The sequence below is a fragment of the Ochotona curzoniae genome, unplaced genomic scaffold (genome assembly GCF_017591425.1).
Source record: "Ochotona curzoniae isolate NIBS_2020 unplaced genomic scaffold, NIBS_Ocur_1.0 scaffold_274, whole genome shotgun sequence".
Classification (NCBI taxonomy): Eukaryota; Metazoa; Chordata; class Mammalia; order Lagomorpha; family Ochotonidae; genus Ochotona; species Ochotona curzoniae.
Window position 1 is genome coordinate 6,818,910 of NW_024467101.1, and position 19,536 is coordinate 6,838,445.

The following is a 19,536-nucleotide window of genomic DNA, read 5'->3' on the forward strand; positions in this document are numbered from 1 at the left end:
GCTTTCCCAGGCCACAAGCAGGGAACTGGATGGGAAGTGGGGCTGCCAGGATTAAAACCAGCTCCCATGTGGGATCCCGGTGTGTGCAGGGTGAGGACTTTAGTACCTGCCACGCCAAGTCCTTAACTGTTTTTTATTTTTATACTTTGACTTTATTTGGCAAACAGAGACACACAGAGACATCATCTACCCACTGATTGACTCCCCAAATTTCCCAGCAGCTGAGATGGGGCCAGGCCAGTGAGCCTTCCTATTTCTGCTTCTTTGGATAACAAAACATTAAAATTTCTGCATTTGCCCTCTAACTGTTGTTATAGTTGAAAAAAATTAAACAGCAGCAGCAAAAATCCCCCGAATATCCAAACAGCCTGGGGGAGACCCTGTATGGAATCATCCTAAGTGACAATTAAAAAACTGTTACATATTTTGTAGTTCCCTATGCATCTTAGCTTAAAAAAAAAAAAACTCCATAAATGAATTTTTCTTTTTTTATTCTTAATGTTGTTTACATAGTTGAGAGAGATGCACACCCGTTCAAGTCTCTAGGATGGGAGGAGTTGAGGTACAGAGGGAAGGTAGTTGAGACAAATGTTTCAATTTTTTTTTTTTCTCCTGTGTCTACAGTGAGGGAAGGGCTCCTCCTTGCTATCAAACTGCCTCAGCACCCGGTGATGGAGGACAACAGTGGATCTTGCATATGCCCGTGGGTGCTGCAACCCAACTAGTTGGCCTGCACCCATTCTGGCTTCCACCAGTGAGTGCTACAGCCTAGGCCACCCCCTGACCCGACTCTCATGTGAACCAGCGGATGCTGTGTCCCAGCCTGACTTGTCCCACTAGCTCTCGCAAGCACCACTGGGTACTGAAACGTCACTATCCCAGTCTGGCCTGCCCCCGCCCAGCCGATATGCGTGCAGACAAGTGCTGCAGTCTTGCTTAGGCCAGTCTGCTCCCAGTTGTAGCTCTGAGCTGCAGTCTAGTGGGGAAGTATGCAAAGTTCCCTACCAGGCCCATTCCCACACCAGGTCTGGCACATGTTGGCAAGTGATTTGACTTAGCCTGGCATGGCCCAACCAGGCACAGCCCATACCTTGGCCTGGCTGCCACTCATGCCAGCAGATATTGTGGTCCAGCCCAGACCAGTTTGCCTCATACTCCGCTCACACAGCTGCTGAGGAATGCTGTGCGTTCTTGTTTGGCCAGGCCCATCTCCAGGACTATTGTGGCCCCCAGGAGGAGATATAGCAGGGGGTTCCCAAGTTCTCCTTCCAGGCTTGTTCCCAACCCTGGATGCCACATGCACTGGCAGGGGGCCGGGACGTATCTTATCGTGGTCTACCCTCAGTCCCAGCCTTTGCAGGTGCTGTTGGGAACTGCACTGGCACGGCATGGTTCAGCCTTTCACCATTCCCATCTCCCCAAGCAGACCAACAGGTACTGCACTCCAACAGAGGTGAGCCCAAAAGTTCCCTATAGAATCTGCCTCTAGATCAGTTCTTTTGCATTCTAGTGGGTGCTGCAGCCCAGCCTGACAAGGCTTAACCCTTGCTTCGAAACTCACAGGCAGGTGCTGTGGCCTAGTCCAGCCAGGCATGACTCCTAGCCCCAACTTAATGTGTGCCAGTGGGCAGCAAGTGATGCTATTTAGTCCAGCCTAGGTCTGCCATGTGGGCAGGTGCCTCAGCCTGATTCAGACATGCCTTCCAGTTTCCCCCCTCTAAAACCACTCCATCTCAGCTCCCTCACCTACCTGATTGCAGTGATCCAGTCCATGGAAGTCCCTAGAAGTCATTCTTCCCCTGCCAAACATGCTCTCACTCCAGTACGTCCTCAGATCCCTTTCCACAATATGCAACCCCACCCCGCCCGGGGGCTTGAGTGGCTTGTAATGGCCCAGTGTTCCCCATTTTCCTCACATATCTTTAAACACACACACAAACACACACACACACACACACACACACACACACACACACATAGGCAACTATGCTGGCACACTGGTATGGGTAACAAATAAGGCAGCCACAAAACACAGTTGGAATGGTTCATGGGATTTTAAAAGATGGTGTACTGCTTTTAGTCTTCTAGTATGGTAATGACATGTCACTGACTTATTGCTCTCTGCTGTGTGTGTGGGGCCCACGGCTTTTACCTCTAAACCATTGGAGTTTCTAAATATTTATTTATTTGGAAGTCAGAATTGGAGAGGCAGAGAGAGGAGACTCTTCCATCTGCTGATTCCAGAAGCCAGGAACTTCTTCCATATCTCCCACATGGGTACAGGAGCCCAAGTACTTGGGCAATCTTTCATTGCTTTTCCTTCAGCCATTAGCAGTTAGCTGGATTGGAAGTAGAGTACCTGAGATTAAAACCATTGCCCATATGGCACAGCCAGCATTGCAGGTGATGGCTTTACCTCAGCTGACGAGGGTGTCCACTGATCTAGAACAAGAACCAAAGGCCTTGCTTCCTAGACTGGTTTGCTCCTTTTCCAGTATTCTTCCCTGCCTCACTTACTTTTTCCTCTACCTGTTAGGGAAGCTTGAGTTGGTGCTAAATGTTATTCTAGAACCTGAATTGCCTGTGTATTTCATTGCTGTTAAACAAATTCCTCTTTCTTCTGAGAGGAGATGCATTGTATGGGCGTCACACAAACACCTTGTTAACTAAACCTATGCTGTGTTCTAAACTCAGGAGAAATTGTTGCTGGTTTTGCTTTGAGAGGCACAAAACATTCCAGCATCGTAGATCAGTGCATCTACAAGTGATTAATATTACTGTGGGACCCATAAGGGCGTCATCACAAAGGAGCCAGTTCATTGTTGCTTTCGACACTGCCATGTTGTATGTGCAAATAAATAGCTTTCTCCCTGATTTTTTTTTTTTGTATGTGTGAAGTTCTAATAACTGGCAAAATTTGTTCTAATAGAATTAATACAGAGCTGAGCAGTGTACTTTTATCCTTAATGTTTAAAAAATAATAATCACTTAAATTAGTTAGAAGGTATGAGACTCAAAGTCTTCATCCCATTTTTCTTGCTGTTTTGTTTTGTTTTCTTTTTTTTTTTAAGTTGGAAAATAACCGTTTGACTCCATATTAGTATAATTCTTATGGTTCTGAGGTTTTCATATATTTGGTGATAAATTTGGGGTTTTTAAAAATTTATTTATCTGTTTGTTTCTTTATTGTCTCCCTGAGATGTAATTACGCCAGTACCTACAGTAGAATCCCAGTCTTTCCTGCCCACTGTGCTAACCTGTTGCTTTTGCTTCACTTCAGCCACACCATGTTACCATATGTGCCTCTTCCAGGCTTGGAAGCTACACGTAGCACCAGCGGCAGCCAGCCGAGGTAAGGTCCCACTGGTGAACGGCATGGCACACAGTGACCTGAGTGTGTTGTGTCTGAGAGGGCAGTTGTGAGTCAAGCATGGCATGACTATGTACTGATCTACATTTCTCAGATACACATCTCTGAAATTCACCCGTGCTTTATTACAAGTAGTGATTAGAGTGGTATGATGAGTAGCACGTGGAAAGCACTAACCAGTTTACTGAGTCAGAACTATCCCCTCACGCTGGTTCATGGCCTGTCCTCTATCCAGCTTCGGTCAGTAGATGCGATTGATCTCACTTGAGTATCAGGTATTTGTTCAGTTCACTAAGTGTCATCTCCCCTCAAAAGTCTCCTCCCCTTTTACATTTATCCTATGAAGCAGCTCTATCCTAATGAAATATCTTTTCCTTGTAGTTTTCTGCTTGTTGCACACAGGCTGTGTCAGGCAGTCAGCTACGAAACAGGTTGACTGCAGATATCATCCTGGGCGGAAGGAAAGTCTTTAGCTGTATGGTAGTAATTCAGAGTACGCTAGAGGTAGAAAGTGAAGCCCTGTTGGATTTTTTCTCTCTTGGTGACACTAGGTTAGAGCCTTCATTCCCTGCCTTGGTACCAAAGTCTTGCTTGGTAACGGAACCAGCTGTCAGCAAGCTCCTGCTTACATCCTCTGAGTTCCCAGTTCCTGGATTTGATGAGCTTGATGGGATGCCAGCAGCCTGCCCACGGCCTCAGAGCAGCCCTCCGGAACAGAAAGAGGTAAGTGGCAAACACTGCTAGTTTCTAGGGGTGGTGATGCCATCGTGGACTTACGGCCCTGGACTGTCCTGACCTACCAACTTTTACCTTGGCTAAACACCATGCCTAGAATTTTTTTTTTTTTTTTTTTTTTTTTTTTTTTTGCTTGACCAGTAACAGAGAATTGGATGTCTCAGTCTGCACTTGTCCAGATCTATACAGTACAAATATATATAAAACAGTGTTTAGAAAATTGGACTATGGATCTTTTTCATTAAAAGATTAGGAAATAATGACATTTGAATGGATGATAATTTTGTTGAATTTTGGTAACATTTACCAACAGTGATAGACATTTATTATCTCATTATCTAGAACCAAACATACAATACCGTTTTAATAGTATGATGGGAGCCAATGTGGAAAGCACAGCAGGAATAGAAAAGGGAATTTGTCAAAAACCTCTTAGAGACATCATCTATAAGCTGATGAGGCAATGTCTTTGAGTGTCAAGAGAAGGGATGTGTTTATGCATTTTAGTATATCTTAGAATTTGACCATCTTTCTTCCTTAACCCTTTATCACAGGCTGAGCCAGAGAAGAGGCTAAAGAAAGTCTCGCAGATTCGCATCCGGAAAACGATTCCTAAACCAGATCCTAACCTCACCCCCATGGGCCTTCCTCGACCCAAAAGGTGAGCCCCTGCTCTGAGACAGAGTTTGAACACCCTATAAATAGTTATAACATCTGCACTGTTTACTGCACTTCTAGGAATCTTACCCTCAAGAATGAATTAGCAAGGTGAGTATTGGCGATGTGTGAGGATATTTTGGTGCTTTCTGAGTAACTCTTACTGCACTCGCTGTGCCTGGCGTGAGTTAGGCTGTCCTTGTGTGCACAGCACTTCAGCTCATGCCTCTCATCCCTCCCAACTCACTGGGAGCAATTGTTGCGTGTTTAGGTAAGGATACTGAGACCGTTTCCAGTGTCAGCCCAGGCACACCTGATACTTTACCTGTCAGTCACAGGGTTCTCCAAACCCAGAGCCAAAACTATTTACCAAACTAGGAAGGCAGCCAAATGTCATGAGTTTAATTTTTTAAAAAGATCTCCAGAGCACAACACGGTAGATCAGCCTGCTGATCCTCTGTCTGCTAGTGCCAGCATTCCATATCAGTGCCAGATCATGTCCAGGTTATTCTGCTTCCAATCTTCCAACCTGTTGATAGCCTGGAAAGGCAGCAGAGAATGCCCCATGCACCCACATAGGAGACCCAGAAGAGGCTCCTGGCACCCAGTGTCAGATCAGCTCAGCTTTGGTCATTGTAACCATTTGGGGAGTGAACCAGTGAATGGAAGATATTCCTCTGTTTCTCCTTCTCTGCAAATGTGCCTTTTACAATAAAAATAAGTAAAATCTTAAAAGGAAAAAAAGAAGGAAGGAAGCTGGACAGGAAGTACAACAGCCAGGAATTGAACTGACTTCCATATAGGATGTTAAGACTGCGGGTGAAGGCTTAAAGTGCTGTGCTGCAGTGCCAGCCCTAGCAAGACCAGTTTGTTATTCAACTGCATTACATCTTTCCTCCTAACCTTTTTCTTTTCTAATTCAAGAAAATATGTTAACTTAAATTTTAAGAAAGTGATCTGGACCCAGCAGATAAATGCTTAACCTTCTAAGCATTGAGATCGCTTATGGGCACCAGTTCATATTCTGGCTACTCCACTTCCCATCCTGCTCCCTGCCCTGATTGGGAAAACAACAGAGGATGGCCTACAACCATGGAACCCTGCATCCATGTGGGAAACCCAGAAGAAGCTTCTGGGTCCTGGTTTTGGGATGGCTCAGCTCTAGCCATTGCAGCCATTTGGGAAATGAACAGCAAATGGAAGATATATCTCTCCTTCTGTCCGTAAACCTGCCTTTCCAATTAAAACAAATCTTTATTAAAGTATCTAAAACATTGAGAACTAAATCATAGAACATATATGTTTTTTTTTTTTTTAGTTGGAAATTCAGATTTACAGAGAGAAGGAGAGACAGAAAGGAAGATCTTCTGTCGCCTGAGTTACTTCACAGGTGACCTCGATGGCCGGAGCTAAGCCAATCCGAAGCCAAGAGCCTGGAACCTCCTGCAGGTCTTCCATGCAGGTGCAGGGTCCCAAGACTTTGGGCCATCCTCAACTGCTTTCCCAGGCCACAAGCAGGTAACTGTACAGGAAACAGCCACCAGGGTTAGAACTGGCATCCATGTGGGATCCAAACTCATGCAAGACGAGGACTTTAGCTGCTGAGCTACCACGTCAGGCCCAAGATTTATTTATTTTTATTGAAAAGTCAAATACACAGAGAGGAGGAGAAACACAGAGAGGAAGATTTTCCATACGTTGTTTCACTCCCCAAGCAGCCGCAACGGATAGAGCCAATCCGATCCGAAGCCAGGAAGCTTCCTCTGGGTCTCCTCTGCAGGTGCAGGGTCCCAAGGCTTTGGGCCGTCCTCACTTGCTTACCCAGGACACAAGGAGGGAGCTGGATGAGAAGCACAAGCCCACACCCATATGGGATCCTGGTGTGTGCAAGGCGAAGACTTTAGCCTCTAGGCTACCGTGCCAGGCCCTGTACTACTTTATCATTGCTTGCACCACTGCTATGTAAGAGTTCCATTTTCTTTAATGAAAGCCATTCTAATCGGAGTGAGATTATGCATCGTTGGGATTCTAATTTGTATTTCCATTATTCCAGCAGTGCATTTTTCATATACTTTCAGATGAATCTCCAGAGGAGTCGGTACATGAGCCATGTGTACAAACCCATAGTGCCTCGTGAGCGTTTGCCAAAATAAGAACCCATTGGCCATCTTTGGAGGCAGTTGGGGTGTTAATTCACTGCTTTTACCATGTAGGCCGTATTGACTCTGCCTCTGGCTCCTGCCTGGTGAATGGAAAGGAATGATAGACTGTCAGAAAACTTGACAATTTAGATTATGTCCCATGAGGTTGCAAGGGTGGAAAGGTCTTCAAAAGATTGGTGGAAATGCATTTTTTAAATAAGAATCATTTATTCTCATTGGAAAGGCAGATTTACAGAGGAAAGAACGACATGGAGAGAAAGCTCTTCCATTTGCTGGTTCACTGCCTAAATGGCCGCAATGGCCAGAGCTGAGCCAATGTGATACCAGGATCTAACTAGGAGCTTCTTCTGGGTCTCCCACACGGGTGCGGGGTCCCAGGTCTTTGAGCCATCCTCCACTGCTTTCCCAGGCCACAGGCAGGGAGCTGGATTAAAGAGAGGTGCAGCTGGGACACAAACTGGTGTGCATAAGGGGCACTGGCACTTGAGGGACTACCGAGTTGATGCATCACGCCAGCCCTGCATATTTTGAACTCATAGATTTAAAAAAAAAAATGTTTAATGAAACAACCTGCTTTTTAAATTCCACTTTCTGTGAACTTTTTTGGGCATTTATTTAATATACACCACCTGAAAGTCTTGCTTCTAAAGACAGTTTAACATTTAGTTGGCACTTTATGTAAAATAGAGTACTTCCCATATATTTAGACCCCAATGACATATTAAATGACACTGTGAGGCCACATGAAGGGAATGTGGAGGCAGACGCTTGGCGTGGGAGCTTTGTGGACATGTACGTGGTGTCAGTGGGATCCTAGGTTTACATTTTCCACCGCACCTTTCTGCTCTCGAGGCTACAGCAGATAATGGCTCAGGAACTTGGCTCCCTACCCAACCTCCATGTGGGAGACCTGGATTGAGTTGCACCTGCTGGTTTTAGCCGGGCTAAACTTTGACCTCTGTGGGTATTTGGGAAGTGGAAAAGCAGATGGAATTTTTTCTCTACCTCACTCTCCTATTTCACATAAATAAAATTTCTCTTAAATTTTACAAAGATAAAAGTCTGGCCAAATGGCCTAATTTCTTCAATAAAGTGTAAGATAAAAATGAAGACAGAGTATCACAAAAATAACTTGCGAAAATGTTGATTGGACCTTAAAGTTCTAAAGACCTTGTATCATTTGGGAAAAGGATAGAAAATGTTAACTTCAATTTGTAAGCTAAGTGTGCTCATTAAAAGTCTTAATGCGCCCGGCGCGGTGGCGCAGTGGTTAAGGTCCTCACCTTGCACACCTGAGATCCCATATGGGCACCGGTTCTAATCCCGGCAGCCCCGCTTCCCTTCCAGCTCCCTGCCTGTGGCCTGGGAAAGCAGTCGAGGACGGCCCAAAGCCTTGGGACCTTGCACCCACGTGGGAGACCCAGGCTCCTGGCTTCGGATCGGCATAGCATGGCCGTTGCGCTCACTTGGGGAGTGAATCATCGCACGGAAGATCTTCCTCTCTGTCTCTCCTCTCTGTATATCTGCCTTTCCAATAAAAATATTTTTTTCAAAAAAGAAAAATGCCTCGCACAATAGCCTAGTGGCTAAATCCTCACCTTGCACATATCAGGATCCCATATGGATGCCAGTTCATATCCCAGCTGCTCCATTTCCCATCCAGCTCCCTGCTTGTGGGCTGCGAAAGTAGTAGAGAATGCCCCAAAGCCTTGGGACCCTGTACCTGACTCCTGGCTTCAACGGCTCTGCTCCAGCTGTTGCAGCCACTTGGGGAATAAATCAGCAGACAGAAGATCTCTCTCTTCTCTCTGTATATCTGCCTTTGTAATAAAATAAAAATAAATCTTTAAAATAGATAAATATCTTGCCAGCCTCTAAAAGGGTAGGAATTTCAACCCTGATGGAAGTAATAAGAAGACCAGCCAAGTAAAGAAAAACATTAAGAAAGAAAATAAATAAATAAAAAGAAGTTATATAGTCATAATGAATAGTAATACTAATATGGGTCCTGTCACGGCACAATAGCCTAACAGCTGAAGTCCTCATCTTGAATGCTCCGGGATCCCATATGGGTGCCAGTTCTAATCCCAGCTGCCCCACTTCCCATCTGGCTCCCTGCTTGTGGCCTGGGAGAGTAGTCGAGGATGGCCCAGGGCCTTGGACCCTGTACCCGTGTTGGAGACCCAAAAGAAGCTCCTGGCTTCTGGCTGTGGATCAGCTCAGCTCTGGCCATTGTGGCCACTTGGGGAATGAATCATTGGATGGAAGATCTTCCTCTCTTGTCTCTCCTCTCTGTAAAAATCTGACTTTGCAATAAAAATGAATATAAAAAATAAAAATACCCAATATGTTCCCAGTAAATTTGAATGAACTGAATCCCGTAAGTACGTATTGTTTCTGCTTAAAAGTAAAAGAATGGAAATAAAAATTTGCTATTTTATCCTTTCAGGCTAAAGAAGAAAGAGTTTAGTTTAGAAGAAATATATACCAACAAGAATTACAAGTCTCCTCCAGCAAACAGGTAAGCACATGATGCTGAGAAAAAAGGAGAATTACGAAGTGGTTGATGTGAGTCTCTACTCCTTTCACTTCAGACAGAATTGATGTGCCGTGCAAATTTACCTGGGGGTTCCTGGGGAGGAGATGCAACCAAAAAGAAATGGAGGACAGCGTTCTCTTGGGCAACCGACAGAGTTTATTTCCAGGCTTCCAGTTTATATACATTCAGCAAAGTGACACTTCAGACATAGTTCAGCTCGGACATGGGTTACTATGGCCATGTTTGATACACAGCTCGTGTCACATGTGTGTGTAAGCAGGGAGTTGCAGGAGAACTAGCAAGGCACCAGGGTCCAGGCACCATTTGGTGTGAGATACTGATGAGTTGCACTGCTTTAATCTAGGATAACTGGCTAGCTAAGCACAGATGTTGGCCACGTAGCGGGGCAGCACGAGCGTGCGTCCAAGGACTCACTGGGGCTGAGAAGCCCTCCGCCTCCTCTGTGCTGGAGCCTCTGCTGTCCCAGCTGCCCCACTGGATGTGTTCCCGACAGTGCTGTTTTACCACTATCAGAATTCGTACATTTCCTTCCCACCACTTGAGTATCAGTAAGAAAGGAAAGAAATACCAAAAACTTTTTTTGTTTGCTTGCTTTTACTTGTGTTTTTACCAAACGTGCTAACTTCTTTGGGAACTGAATCATTGACCTTCAGACATGCTTAGAAACCCAGATACAGAAACAGTTTCACTTGGCCACTTTTGAGCAATTGTACTTCAGAGCAGTGCCTATAGCATGAAGGATCTAGCAGGAGAGTTTTAGGATTTTATCCGACAATTTTGTACAAATATTCTAATGTATTCTACAAGTCTATCCATTGCAGCATTGACAAGTAATAGTAAAAGGTTGGAAACAGCAAAATATTCATTACAGGGCTGCTTATTAAATTATAAACCGACATCAAAATGGAACAGTATTCATGTAGCCATTAAATGTGTAAGTTAATGGGCCTACCACAGTAGCCTAGAGGCTCAAGTCCTCGCCTGCCTTGCACTCCAAAGATCGCATATGGGCACCAGTTTATATCCCAGCTGCTCCACTTCCCTTCCAGCTCCCTGCTTGTGCCCTGATAACGCCTCGGATGGCCCAAGGCCTTGGGACCCTGCATTCACATGGGAGACCCACAAGAAGCTCTGGGCTCCTGGCTTAGGTTCAGCTCAGCTCTGCCCATTGACAGCCACTCAGGGAGTGAACTAGCAGATGAAAGATCTTTGTCTCTCCTTCTCTCTGTATATCTGCCTTTCCAATAAAAATAAATACTGAAAAAATAGATCTTATAAAAAATTGAAGTTAAATAAATTAATAAATGCACACAGCCACTGAAACATGAGCTGAAAGTTTCTGTCAGTAGGTGCAGTGTTCGCCTTGTGTATGTGGTTTGCTTTGTTTGCATAAAGGCAAGCGATAGGAAGGGGAGTTACCCAGCAGTGAGGATGGCGGTGGGGGGCCCTCTTCTCCCGTGAGGGTGCCTCGGCTTGGGTCCCTGCTCTGCTCCCAGTTCAACTTTCTGACCATGCACACCCTGGGAGGCAGGGCTGACGACTGAGTGAGTGCGTGCCTGCCACACGTGTGCAGGACTTCCTTGTTTCCCGCTGCAGGCTGCAGCCCGCTGGCACTCATGTGGGGAGCAAACCAGCAGGGGGAAGCTCATTTGCTCTTTAATTTTCAAGTAAAAAAGCAATCTATTTTTCAAAATAACATAATAAATAGTATGTGCCCCAAGTCAACAGACTGTAAATTGTATACTACAGCATGGTAGACGGTCTTCAGGTTATTTTGGAGTGACTGTGTGTGTGTGTGTGTTCTGTAATAAGTTATAAAATAACTGATTTTTTTTTCCCCTGAAAAGAAAACAGAAAGTTAAAAGAATTTATAACAGAAACTTCTGTGACTCACAGATTTTTTTTTTTAAGATTGACATAGGGCCCGGCGTGGTGGCGCAAGTGGTTAAAGGTCCTCGCCTTGCACGTCTGGGATCCCATTTGGGCGCTGGTTCTAATCCCGGCAGCCCCGCTTCCCTTCCAGCTCCCTGCCTGTGGCCTGGGAAAGCAGCAGAGGACGGCCCAAAGCTTTGGGAACCTGCACCCGTGTGGGAGACCCGGAAGAGGCTCCTGGCTTCGGATCGGCATAGTATCGGCCAGTTGCGCTCACTTGGGGAGTGAATCATCGGACGGAAGATCTTCCTCTCTGTCTCTCCTCTCTGTATATCCGCCTTTGCAATGAAAAAATAATAAAAATAAATCTTTAAAAAAAAAAAAGATTGACATATCTTTATTGGAAAGTCAGATATGCAAAGAGGAGGAGAGACAGAGGAAGATCTTGCAGCTGCTGATTCGCTCCCCAAGTGACCTCAACAGCCTGAGCTGAGTTGATCCAAAGCCAAGAGCTTGTTCCAGGTCTCCCACATGGGGGCAGGGTCCCAAGGCTTTGGACCGTCCTCGACTGCTTTCCCAGGCCACAAGAAGGAAGCTGCATGGGAAGCGGGTCCACCAGGACAGAAACCGGTGCCCATATGGGATCCCAGCCCGTGCAAGGCGAGGACGTTAGCCACTAGGCTACCATACTGGGCCCATGATTCATAGTTGAAGATACTGTCTGCGTTCCAGTCTGGGAAAGTAATTGAGGACGGCCCAAAGCCTTGGGACCCTGCACCCTCATGGGAGACAGAGAGAAGACTCCTGGCTTCAGATAAGCTCATCAAAAATTTTGATAATATAAACTTATTTATGCATTTGTATATATTGAATGACTTTTTTTAGCTTTAAAAAAGTTAAAAAGTTACACTTTCCTAGGGTTGGGGAGTGGGGAGTTGTCATTTCAGTTTTTTGTGCTCAGTTTCAATTTTTTATTTATATGCTTGTAACATTTCTAAATACATATATTCCACCCTTCTCCGCCCTGTGGGGTGCGTGGAGATACTTGCCACAGGAAGCAGTTGAGTAGAGTTGGTGGGTCAGGGCCCGGCACAGTAGCTTAGAAACTGACGTCCTCGCTTTGCATGTGCTGGAGGATCCCATATGGGCACTGGTTCTAATTCTGGCAGCCCCACTTCCCATCCAGCTCCCTGCTTGTGGCCTAGGAAAGCAGTTGAGAACGGCCCAAAGTTTTGGGACCCTGCATCTGTGTAGGAGGTCTGGAAGAAGCTCCTGGCTGCTAACTTCAGATTGGCGCAGCACCGGCCGTTGAGGCCACTTGAGGAGTGAATCAATGAATGAAAGATCCTCCTCTCTGTATATCTGACTTTCTTTAAAAAAAAAAAAAAAAAAAAAAAAAAGAATTGGGCCTATTGGCGCTCCAGGCCCATTGAGTGGGAAGGATTGGTGACCCAGGAGATGTACCACGCGCATGACTCCGTGTCACTCTCTCACTAGGTGTCTAGAGACCATCTTCGAGGAACCCAAGGAACGAAATGGTACGCTCATCTCCATCAGCCAGCAGAAGAGGAAGCGTGTTCTAGAATTTCAGGATTTTACGGTCCCGCGAAAGCGAAGAGCCCGAGGCCGAGTCAAGCTGGCAGGCAGCTTCACCAGGGCCCAGAAGGCGGCGCTGCAGAGCCGAGAGCTGGATGCTCTTTTGATACAGAAGCTGATGGAACTGGAGACCTTCTTGGCCCAGGAAGAGGCGCAGGAGCAGCCGTCAGACTGCTGAGTAGCTTTTCGGTTTGGGAGAGTCTCAATTTTACTTCATTTTTATTGTTTTTATTTTTTTAAAATTTTTTCTTTAGACTTCCTCAGAAGAGGTGGTCTGGTTTTATCCTAACACCCAAGCCACTCAGAATGCACAGGTCATGAATTTTTTTTACCTGTTTCAAGGTGCAGCCTTTTTAGGAACTGGCGAAGGAGGGTCCTCTGCTTGTACTGCTGAGTCTAGAACCTCAGGAATGCTCCCTTTCTCCCGGAAATGGTCCTGTCCTGAATGACATCTGGCCGCCGCCTCCTCCTCTTCCTCCTCCTCCTCCTCCCCCTCTAGGTTTCCGCCATCCACAGGAGGAAGAAGCTGCGGATGTCAAGTAAAACACTAGGATTCCAAGGACTTACGGCATTTGCATGTCCATGTGAAAGTCCCTTGTACTTTGTTTACTATGGTGGTGCTATACCAAGATTCTAGAAAGGGGGCCCAGGCGTCCTGTCCTGCTCATTGGTCTCACAGGCTCACGGCAGCAGTAGAGGAGAGATGAGCCATTGTGTTTTCTAGTCCTTTGAGTCTTGTCTGCCCAGAAACTTGTTTGTGCAAGAATGTGTGTGTGTGTGTGTGTGTGTGTGTGTGTGTGTGTGTGTGTGTGGTTTTTTTCGCATCATTTTCTCTCCCTCTGTGACTGTGGGTCACTAGTGCCACAGGAGCCCATCCAGGCCCCATTAGAACTAAGTTGCACTTTTTAATGTTGTGATGTTGATTATTTCCATTTATTTTATTTCTTTCTTTCTTTCTTTCTTTTTTTTTTTTTTTTTTTTTGTATTATTGCTGCATGTTTGGAGCCTTTAAATGTGATTTTTTTGTTTATTTTTTAAAAAAACAACTTTCTAAAGACATTAATTAGAAAGGCAGTACACATGTCTTATGTGATGGGCATTCAACCCAGGCGGCGGGTACTTGGAATAGGTATTTTCTCATTCATTCGTTTCCAGCAGTCCCTTCCCCCATCTCCAGCCCTTAGCTGTAACTCAAGAGAAGGGGACACTGTCTTCTCGTCTGGGTTTTCATTCTTGCCCACTAAGTACATGTGTTTATCTTAGTGCTGTGAGAGCGGGTTTCTCTCCCAGTCACTGAATACAGTCCCAATGGGTCTTACCCGAAATTGTGATACGTCGGCTTGGGTGGTGACAAAGCCCAGCTCTGAGTGTTTGTGGCTGACTGGGCTGGCCTGTCCCCATGGCGGGGTTGGGGGGACGTTGTCAGTGTTGAGACCCCTGCAGCCTGTCGTTGCGGTAGAATCCTGAAGTCCCACCGAAGGGGTGGGGAAGACCCACTGCGTGTAGTTTAGTCTCCTGTGTCAGGCCTGCCGGCAACATCGAATACCAGAAGTAAGTAGCTGAGTTTCTGGACTCCTGTGCCTGTGAGAGCCAGGGCAGCGGGAAGCTGGGAGCTCAGCAGGCCCCAGGGGGCCTCTTTTCCCACAGAGTCCCTGTGTCCCCTTGCCCAGCTCCCCCATTTCCTGTCCTCCTGGTGGATCCTTCCCTCAGAAAAACAAGAGTGTGGAAAATTAACATTCCTTAGCTGGGCAGTGGGATGCTAGCACCAGCCCCAGGACGCTGGTCACCTCTTCCTGTCCTCTTAGGAGCCACTACTGGCGGTAGCCATCAAAGCAGCGGGGACATTCTTAAGTGCGATGAAGGAGAGAAAATGTGCCATCCAGGGGTGCTGGCCAACTCTCCTTGGTTTCTCCAGTTTGGTCATGGGGAGCAGGATGGGGATCTATGTGCCTTTCCTCGGCAGGTTGGCATTCCGTGCCACACTGGAGAACAACAACAAACTGGCATGAACTGAAAGTTGCCACATATTTCATGCCTGCTGCTGCCTCAGACATAGCATTAGACAAAGTGAAATGTGCAACATGCTTGTGTATGGGTAGGGCCAAACAGGGATGCAGAGCCAGGCATGTGTCCTTGCAGGCCTTCATCGACACCAGCCAGGCTGTGTCCCTCCCACGTCTGCTGTGCCCCAACTGGACGGACCCAGCCCGTCTCACGCCTCAGGCACCTCTCCTGGGCACACGGCTCTCAGACACTGAATGCTGCTTTCTTGGGGATAAGCAGTAACAAGCCTCGTGAGTGCCTGCTGGTCGGCTCGAGAGCCATCATCTCCGTCTGCCCAGCACTGCTGCGGGTATAGACAAGGCGGTCACCTCATTCAGCCAGCAAAAAGTGAGGCAGCCATAGCTGTGGAGCCTCCAGCATGGCCAAGTTTGTCCATGAACAGACATGGCACTTGATGAGGCCCAGGGCAGTCATCTGCGACACGGCGTCAGACCTCACGCGGGCTCCTTGCCTGTCCTTGAGTTCTTGGCCTACACTCCAGCTCTGGGGAACTTCTGCTCCAAAGCAGGGACCCCTCTGCACACTCAATGCAGGCTCCCTAAAGTCAACCTGCTGTGTGCCAGCCACACTCAGCCATGACACCTGTCTTAATGTCTAGTTTTGCCACCAATGTGTGCCCCTGCAGAACCATCCATGGGCCTCAAAGCTTGTGGTCCCCAACCATGGGGAAAGCATGAGGCAGCCACTGGCACCCAGCATCAGCCTGGTTTCCGAGTGTGGGCTGGGCAGTTGGAGCTGCTCCAGACTCGCTCCAAGGCAGCTCAACCAACCTCGGGAGGCGGAGTCATGTGGGGAAAGGCGGGAGGAATCTCAGGTCCCTTCAGGGTTCTGCCCGTCAGCTCTTCATTGAAATGTTCAACTTCCATTTTGTTCTCATCTTTCTAAGTTATATTTGCCTCTCCCCATGTCGGTTTCTCTTATTATACACATACTTTTTATCCTTTCCACTTCATTTCCACATTAGCTTGGATGTACCTCACCTGTAAAAGCTGATAATGTCCACTTTTCCTTACTGACCTTAACAGCGGGAGGAAGTAGAGTGGAAAGACATGTAGCGTTTGCCTTATACTCGGAGCCCGAAGAGCTCAGAAACTTATGCTGTGAATCCCAAAACTCAGCGCTCCTGCAAGAGCTGTGAAAACATAACTCTGTCACGTTTGTTTTGCCTGAAAGGATCTTGTGCGTGGGTGCCAGGGCCAACCCAAGGTTCCAGATGCCCCCAACCCCTGCTCTCTCTGGCTGTGATGCTTTGTTCAATGGCTCATTGTCCACCCAACCACCCACCAGGCACAGAGCATCGGGGGTGTGGACCTGTGGCAGCACACCCAGGGCTGCTGTGCAGCCTCCAGGAGCGCACAGCTCTTGACTCTGCCTGCAGGCCAGGAGTCCACCTCCCCGAGCAACCCCAGGTGCAGGAAGAGCCACAGAAGACCAGCTTGTAGGCAGTGATGCATGGCCCCTGCAGCAGGGGAAAACCAGGAACATGTGCAGTGGGTGCTTCTTGCAGTTCCCTGGTTTGGCTTGGATTCTGTACAGTCTCCATCCCTCACCTGGTGTCCTGGTAAGGACCTCTCGTCACCACATCGGCTGGGAGGGGGTGTTGTGTGCAGAGTCTGAGTGGCCTGAGGTACAAGGTGTCTCACATTGTCCCCTGGCCACATGGTGAGCAGCAGCAAGTGATTTTGACTGGAGTGGAGGGGGTGTCCCCAGGTGGCCCACCATCTAACACGGAGTCCTTTGGTATCTGCAAGCCTGTTCATTGTGTGTCTCCACAAGCCCCTCCCTGGTGCTGGGTCAGATTTGAATTCTTGGCGAGAGACCTCAGCATCTCTTTGAGTCAGCCTGGGCCTGAAACATTTCTGTGATCATGGTCAAGAGTTGGGTGAAATTTGTACATTTTTGGTAACACCGGCTTACATAATGCCCCTGCAGTTCCCTTTTCTTTTTTGGGTAGTTTGTGACTCTAAAAACGCTCACTGTTGTATGTGTGTTAATTTATGAAAATTAAAAAAAATTTTTTTGAAACCTTTCAAAGTAACTCTAAGCTATTTTATTTGTATGACTTGGTTACAGGTTAAAATCCGTGACCTGTGTGAGGTGTTTTTGTTGTTGTTTAGACATTATGGAGTTAAAATAGCACAGGAATCGTTAACTCATTCCAGCGCACTCACCCTCTGCTAAAGCTGCTGTGGTTAGGATGCTTCTGATGCCAGCACCTCCAGCTGGAATGTCTGACATCAAGTCCCAGCTCCCCTCCTGACTGCAGCTCCCTGCCGAAACAGGCCCTGGGGGATAGCAACAGTGACTCAAGTTGAGATCTAGGTGGAGCTCCGGGCGCTCCTCGACCTGACCCAGCCCCTGGCTGTGGGCAAATATTTGGGGAATAGTCCAAGAGCTAGATTATCTTGCTTGTTTCTGCCATTCTGCCTCTCAAATACTATTTTAAACATTTATTTGAAAACTAAAGAGACAATAGACATCTTTTATTCACTGGTTCATCCCCCCAAATGGCGACAACCAGGGCTGAGTCATGCCGAAGCCAGCAGCAAAGAATTCCATCCGTGCCTCCTCCTCTTTGGATGCTGGGAACCCAATCCTTGACTGACCATCAAACTGTTGCATCAGCAGGAAGCTGGTGCAGAAGCAGAGGCAGTACGCCATCCTAGCTAATCACTCGGAATTCCTCAGAAGAGGCCATGTGCTCGCCCACCCTGCAGCAATGTATGCACTCCATGTCTACACGGTATGTCTGTGTTGCAGCAGGCCTGAGGCCAGGAACAGAAAATGAGCTGCCCCTCATAGTCCACCTATTTCCCTTTGTCTCTTGGAGATCACCCCCATTTTGTGGCCCCCTCCCCTTTTCTTGTGACACCTGCCGCCTTTCCCTATGTACTTCAAAAAGCTTATGGAGTGGCGAGATCAACAGCAATACAGAACTGTTGAACCGTCAGAACCACTTGAGAAGGACCCTCGGAGCCTGCCCCACATCGGGGACCCTGGGATGGTTGGGAGGCTGTGTGTGGCTTCCCTTCTCTCCCCCTTCCTCCCAGATACAGGAAGGAAAAAGAATGTGAAAACAATGGTCTCACCCACTTTTCTCTAGCCCTTTGCAGCCTAATCAACTATGTAAAAATTATCAAAAATAAAATTAAAAGCTTATGGAAGTAGAGCTGGAAGAGGCATTTATTGTGGTGCAAAGGCTTGCTTTTGAAATCCATACAAGTGGGTTAATCATTGAATGATGAAAAAGTTTTGGTCATGCTGATCCCAAAAACTCCTGGCTCTTTGGGTACCCAGGACGGTGCGTCACAGCCATGCACCGTGATAGCATTGCAGGTATCATAGGTCAGGTCACGCGAGGGTTTGTGGTGATGTTGAGCTAACCAAACCTGCATTGCAAGTCCTATCAAAGTGGCACACCCAGTGCCTAGGACACAGTAGTGGGTAAACTGTGTTACTGGTCTGTGCATTTGCTGTCCTTTTTATTAGCATGCTTAACAAGGAACGGTTGCAGTTAAGTGTGTAACGTAGGCGGAGGCAGCCCCCTAACATCTGCTGGCCTTACTCTGCCTGCGGCACGGCCATCACAGCTAGGGCTACCATCTGGGTCTGTGTAAGGCTGCAGTGTTTACACAGATGCCTAAAACAAGCATTGTTCAGAGCTGTTCCTCGTCCTCCCGTGGTGCAGATTGGATGGTAGGGGAATGCTCAATAAGGCAGTGAATTGCCACCACGCAGACCTGCCCCAGTCCTCGTGGCTGCACCAGAACTGTGAGTGTCGGAAGAGACCCTTTGGGTCCTCGCCCTCCTTTGGCCACTGAGATTTGTCTGGCGGCAACTTGGTGCATTGACATTGGAACCAGGCAAAGCCACACCCACTGCGGCCTCGGAAGTTCTGATTGGCTGCAGCCTGTTGGTGGTGAGAGGGTCACCTGTGTAGGTGTGTGTGCTGAAATTAGTGCAGGCTGACTCCCCCATTGGTACGTTTTTGTCTTGGGAATTTCTCTGCCTTACCTGTTGCTGTTTTAGAGTGCATTGCTTTTATTTATTTGAAAGGTGGAGATCCAAGCACTTAAGCCATCATCTGCTGCTTCACAGGACACTCTGGACCACGAAGCCATCAAGCCAGCCCCTTGGAAGATCATGGGGGCTGACACACACACACACGTGGCCCAGGGAGCGACAGGAGGCACACGGGAGGATTCCAGGCTACAGGTTGAAGCAATGTGGACAGGGTAAAATGATGGCCTCCCCTACCCCCCCCCAAAAAAAAGGTAAACATTTCGGGGGGGGAACCAAAGAGCAGTGTGATTAACACCCATGTTACTGTCTCCTAGAATTACGCCAATTTTAAATAATGTTACAGATATTCACCAAATACCTCCCCCCGCCAAAATCAACTGCTGCTGCCTCTTCTCAGTCCTTAGATTTGCTCTCTATCCCTCTCCACCTCTTTTCTATCTGTACAGAAACAGCTGGTGATACTGCTGCATCCTGTTTGTGAGGCAGAGAGCGCCCAG

At 47.3% G+C, this 19,536-nt stretch overlaps 1 protein-coding gene across 1 annotated transcript in view; it reads left to right on the forward strand.

Moving 5' to 3' along the window:
- PRR14L (proline rich 14 like) overlaps window positions 1–13,915 on the forward strand; it is a 51,351-nt gene extending 37,436 nt beyond the window's left edge. The window contains exons 7-11 of the mRNA XM_041003939.1: window positions 3,281–3,352; window positions 3,922–4,093; window positions 4,660–4,766; window positions 9,374–9,445; window positions 12,854–13,915. Of these exons, the coding sequence (XP_040859873.1) occupies window positions 3,281–3,352; window positions 3,922–4,093; window positions 4,660–4,766; window positions 9,374–9,445; window positions 12,854–13,130 (700 nt within the window). The 3' untranslated portion in view covers window positions 13,131–13,915. The remainder of the gene's footprint in view (window positions 1–3,280; window positions 3,353–3,921; window positions 4,094–4,659; window positions 4,767–9,373; window positions 9,446–12,853) is intronic.
- Window positions 13,916–19,536: the final 5,621 nt, after the last annotated feature.